Source organism: Carcharhinus amblyrhynchos, chromosome 13, assembly GCF_965287045.1.
Source record: "Carcharhinus amblyrhynchos chromosome 13, sCarAmb.v2.hapA, whole genome shotgun sequence".
Taxonomy (NCBI): domain Eukaryota; kingdom Metazoa; phylum Chordata; class Chondrichthyes; order Carcharhiniformes; family Carcharhinidae; genus Carcharhinus; species Carcharhinus amblyrhynchos.
Window position 1 is genome coordinate 51,257,519 of NC_137336.1, and position 6,000 is coordinate 51,263,518.

A 6,000-nucleotide genomic window follows, 5' to 3' on the forward strand; every position below is an offset into this window, starting at 1 on the left:
GGACCCAAAGCTGTGCATGAACGTACACCAAATCACGTGGGTTCTTGAATTAAAAATTCAATACAGTTATATTGGAAAACAAGTTGTGAAGAGGATACAAAGAATATGCAAAGGGATATAGAAAGATTCAGTGAGTGGGCAAAAAAATTGGCAGATTAAATATAATGTGGGAAAATGTGAGGTTGTCCATTTTGGTAGGAAGAATACAAAAATCATATTATTTAAATGCAGAATGCTGTGGGACAGAGGGATTTGGGTGCCCTTGTGAATGAATCACAGAAAATCAATATGCAGTTACAGCAAGTAATTAGGGAGACAAATACAATGTTAGCTTTATTGCCGGGAGGCAGAGCATCAAAATAGGAAGTCTGGTAAATTAGGGCATTGGTGAGACACCATCTAGAGTGTTATGTACACTTCTGGTCACCTTACTTAAGGAGGGATGTGCTTGCAACGGAGGCAAGTTAGAGAAGGTTTACAAAATTGATTCCTGGGATGAGGACAGATTGAGCAGTTTGGGTTTAAACCCACTGGAGTTTAGAAGAGTGAGAGATGATCTTATTGAAACATGTAAGATTCTGAGGGGGCTTAGAGGTTGTTCCCTCATGAGGGAATCTCGAATTAGGGTTACCATTTAAAAATAAGTGGTCACTTGTTTAAGCTGGTAATGAGGAGGAATTTCCTCTCTCAAAGGCCTGTTAATGTTTGGAATTCTCCTCTAGCGAGCTGTGGGGACTGAATCATTGAATCTTTGTTGCGAAGCTGAGTAGAATGTTAGAATTTGATGTTTGTAAAATTATAAAAAATTGTAAATTGCTAAGAGGTGAAAGTATTGCATGATCCCTTTTTAAAAAAAGATGTTTTTTAGTACATAGACTGAAACATTTGTATCAAAGTCCAAATAGCAGGGTTGCCTTGGTAACAGGCATTTGGATGTTTTGAATTTAGCCTATCAGTTTACATTAGGCACTTGGATGCCAGCAACCTATTAGATTTGAAATTGATATTTTGGTAACCTGAGAACCAATCATATTGTAGGGGATGTGGATATATCATCGCAGATATAAAAGAACAGGCAGTAGGTCAATAAGCAGAGACAGCAACCGTCCTATGTCATAGCTCATAGTTTTTAGCTCAATGCCTCATGTAGATGGCAAAGAAGAGAGAGAATTCCAGAAGACAACAAACCTGGATGTAACGTAGAGTGACTAAAATTCTATTTTCTTTGTTAATAAGTGGGAATTGCATTTGTCTAAACAGCATTCCATTAGAATCATGTTTTATTCTGTTTGTTAATAGTTTAGTTAACCTGTTCACTGTTAGATCAATAAATAGTTACTTGTTGATTTTGGAGAGATTGTCAGGGAGTTATTTTGATTTAACCACTAAAAGTTGCTGAAGCACAAACATTACCACTTCTCACACACTCTTAACAGATTTGAAGCGAGGTATTCCTCTTTGGATGGTTTGGAGTTATTTTCTCAGATCAACGTCCGCTTCATCATAATATCCAAGACTGAGACAATTTCTGGAAGTCCATATTTATGGAGGAAGGCAGAAGAGTGGAGTTAAGGCTGGAATCAGGTCATTATCTTATTGATGGGCTTCCACAGGCTTCAGGGGCCAAATAGCCTCCTGCTCCTATTTCTTTTGTTCCCATGTTCAAAACTGCAAACACACAGGGCATCTGAACAAGCCCATTGAACAGAATATGATGCTGTTACTTGGTGGTAAGTGCTCTGTCTGTCCCACTATCCCCTATTCCTCACTGGTCTTTTTAAAAATTTAAGTCTGTCCCTGAGGCATGAGAATTCAGTAATGATCTCCAAGATTGCAGGTTTTAAATCCTGTCCACACCATGTCCCAACCCAAAGGCCATTTGAAAATCTGGTGATGGGCTTTGTTTTTCTCCCTGCGAAAATGTTTCAGTGTCTTCTGTTCAAATTGCTGTCATTTGGTTGTGCCATTCTGCCTGTCCCTATCTCCTACCAGCCTCAGCCCTTCACAAGAACATATCACAGCTTCTGCATTTCACAATTTCACAATTTGATTTCAGCTCTTTGGAAGCCAACTCTAGAGGAAGGATTGATTGATGTTGGTCTTCTATATATCAAGCAAATTGTAGTGTTTGCACCATTCAAGCACAAGGCTTGAATTCTATCCATCAGAGTTCTAGGTTTCTGAACAAATTCTAAATTCTTAAACAATTGTTGTAAAGAGACAGAAAAGTAAAACTGACAGCCTAACAATAAATTAAAGATTCCCTCCTGTCAACACTGGGTTGTGGCACAGAATAAGAACATTCAAAAATTTTATTCTGAATTGTTAAGGGAAAAATGGAAAGGGAACAGAACTGGTTACTTAAGTGTTTTAAATTTATTTATTAGTGTCATGAGTAGGCTCACATTAGTACTGCAATAAAGTCACTGTGAAAATCCCCTAGTCATCACATTCTGATGCCTGTTCAGGTACACTGAGGGAGAATTTAACATGGCACGTAAGCAGCACATCTTTTGGACCGTGGGAAGAAACCGGAGCACCCGAAGGAAATGCACACCAACATGGGGAAAACTTGCAGACTGTGCACAGACAGTCACCCAAGTCAGGAATCGAACCAGGATCCCTGGCACAATGAGGCAGCAGTGCTAACCACTGTGCTAACATGCCAATCTTTGAACAACCCAAAGTGCTTTAGTTGAACTTTGCAACAGAAGCAAAATAAAGAGCTTGCATAAACCACTCTTCATACCTCAGTATGTCCCCAAACCACTTCATAGGCACAATAGTTCTTTAGAAAAGTAGTCACGATTGTACAGGGTTTTCACAATCTCATGATGGCCTGTTTCAGCACACAACCTGAATGATAATGAATATGGGATTACAAATTTTACCAAGAAATAAAACAAAAGTTTTCTTTTCAGGTGACAGAGGAAAACCAGGAATAACTGGAAAACCAGGTGTTAAGGGAATTCGAGGAGCCATTGGCAAAGCAGGTCCCCGAGGACCAAGGGGTATTAGAGGGGATCGAGGCAATTCAGGAACTAATGGACCAAAAGGCACTGTTGGAATCAATGGTGACCCTGGTTTGCCTGGAATCTGCAAATGTGGCACAAATACAGCAAGATCTGCCTTCTCTGTGGCTATCACCCACAGCTACCCAAAGGAACGTATGCCCATCAAATTTGACAAAGTCCTCTTAAATGAAGGAGGACACTATAATGTTTCCAGTGGCAAATTTATGTGTGGGATACCTGGTATTTACTACTTCTCTTATGATATTAGCCTGGCAAATAAACACCTTGCCATTGGCTTGGTACACAATGGGCAATATCGTGTTAAGACTTTTGACGCTAACACTGGGAACTATGATGTAGCCTCTGGTTCAACTATTATGTACCTGAAACGTGAAGATGAAGTTTGGCTGCAGATTTTCTATTCTGAACAGAATGGTCTGTATTATGATCCACACAGGGCAGACAGTTTATTCACTGGTTTTATGATTTATGTTGATCAGGACTATATGAATGAACTTGAAGAAGAGCAGACTCTCTAGTTAACGAAAGTCTTGTACCTTGTGACTCTAAGACTTACATTTCCAAAATATAAGCTGTTCAACCACTTAGTAAAATCCAGACTGGGATATTTAAAGTCAGTGATATTAATGCATAACTTAACAAGATAATACCTCCATTAAAATAGCAATGAGAAGAATGTCACAGAGAACCAGTAAGTTTTTTTAAAAGCTTTGTTCTCCAGATGCGAGTACAACTATAATACTATATTTATTTGCCCACCCTAGTTGTCCTGAGGTGGTGAAGGTGGGCCTTCATCTTAGTGTCTGTCTTCAAAGCTTACTGGTTTGCTAAAGCACTTTGGAGGGGAATGAGCCAGCAACATATTGCAGACAAGAGGCATTTGTGAGCCACATCAGGTAAGGGTAGAAAGTTTCTTTCACCTGAACAGTGTGAGTGAAACAGTTAGGGTTTTACAATAATCAGACAGCTTTTATGGTACTTATTTTTGCTGTCAACATCTCAGATAATTATTATCCTGAATTAATCTGATTCTAACACTAATAGTCTTTTGTGAATGCTTTTGATTGATTTTATGTAGATTTGGCCAGCGTGTGCCTTCATTTTCATAATTATGTTTCCATAATAAGACAAATTTCCATGTCAAACGTAATCTCCAACTTTAATAATTATAAAGGAAAATTGAAGCCAATGTGATGTGACCTAATTCTACAGTCAGATACCTGACGCAACCACGTACTGGGCAAGAATTTGGTAAATTGGGCTGGAGTGGTGGATATTAAAATGGGGAAAGTGTCCTCACTTCCTGCTCATGTCCCAGCGAATACCATTTGTGTTTCTAAGATTTGGGAGACTGGAGAGAAGGTCACACATGCAGTGAGGGTCTCATAATTATGCAAAATTAGGGGTCCTATGATGCAATTCAGTCCATGAAGTGACTTTTAGCCCTTTCTGTGTGTGTGACTCGGGCTGAATTCAGGAGCCACCAGGGGATCCATGTCAACAACAGAAGCAGAACCAGAAGTGATCAAGGAAGATGTTTTTTAAAAAATATGTTTTTTTTGTAAGCCAGGAGAAAGAAGATCTGTTCCTCCAAGCCCCATGAGTAAACCATGGACATCTCTGATATGGGCTTCTGCCGCATCCTCTTTCATCTGCGATTATGTCCTGACTAGCCTGTAAACACTGACCCAAGTACCAGGAGTGCTCCTTTACATTTTCAATCATGCTTTCCCGTCACCCAAAATCCTGCTTCTGCCCACTGGCCAGCTTGTGATTCCCGCCGTGTCTGTGTAACGGCACCTAACATCAAGCACAGAAGTAGAGTTAAAATCTCTCTGGGCCTCATGCAACCAAAGCATGGACCTCACATACTCATCCCTGTAGTTAAAATTGAGATGATGTGGGTATGCCGGCGTTGGACTGGCGTAAACACAGTAAAAAGTCTGACAACACCAGGTTTTAGTCCAACCTATTTATTTGATAATATACTCGCAAGCTTTCGAGGGGTTACCCTCTTCGTCAGGTGAATGGAGAGTTCTGGCCTCAGACAGAGCATATAAAGCACAGACAGTTTAGAGATTACTGATTAATTACGGATTCGCATTTTAATCAGTAATCTCTAAACTGTCTGTGCTTTATATGCTCTGTCTGAGGCCAGAACTCTCCATTCACCTGACGAAGAGGGTAACCCCTCGAAAGCTTGCGAGTATATTATCAAATAAATAGGTTGGACTAAAACCTGGTGTTGTCAGACTTTTTACTGTGTTAAAATTGAGACCATAGAGTCAGTCCATAGGGACATCCTTGAATTGTTGAATTCAAGGTTTAAAGTTCCTGTTTGCATGGACACATGGGAAATGTTCCCTTCTGTTCAATATAGTGCAGTTGGATATAAAAAACAAAGTTACAAACTGAACAACAATCCCAGGCAGACATTGGAGATGCATTTGCTGTTCTTAAGATTCTTCATCGACAATCCCAAAGTTGACTTCTTTATGCCACTCATGGAGACAATTTTGTTCTGAATTTCAAATTGTTTTATACAACAGACTTAACTTTGTGTTCCTATAAAATATATTATGACTTTGTTGCGGTTTTTAAAATGAAATAAGATGTGATGTAGAAAGTTATTTACTTGTTGTGGTGCTGCATTCATTTGTGTGTATTCTGGAATCAGGAAATTGGTACATGGGCCAAGGTCATTTTGTAATTCTTATTTCTGTAATTGGACATCTTTAGACTGCATAAGATTTCTCGTAGATAATAATATTTCATATTTTTGTCTGAGAACTTAAAAGTACCAAAACTTGAAATAAAGAGCATTTATTTGGGGAATAATGCATGAAGTTTTCATTATAGTTTTCTTTTGAATGAAAACACCTGAGCAAAATATTAAGATGTAGTGATGCACTTTCACAGACTTCATTCAAAACGCAAAAGGTATTTATTTAAAAATAAAAATTGT

The 6,000-nt window shown here is 38.9% G+C and overlaps 1 protein-coding gene across 2 annotated transcripts in view; it reads left to right on the forward strand.

Moving 5' to 3' along the window:
- c1qtnf2 (C1q and TNF related 2) overlaps positions 1–4,925 on the forward strand; it is a 25,444-nt gene extending 20,519 nt beyond the window's left edge. For both annotated transcript variants that reach the window (XM_080201685.1, XM_080201684.1), the window contains exon 3: positions 2,922–4,925. In XM_080201685.1, coding sequence (XP_080057811.1) covers positions 2,922–3,553 — 632 coding nt within the window. In that variant the 3' untranslated portion in view covers positions 3,554–4,925. The remainder of the gene's footprint in view (positions 1–2,921) is intronic.
- The last annotated feature ends 1,075 nt before the right edge of the window (positions 4,926–6,000 follow it).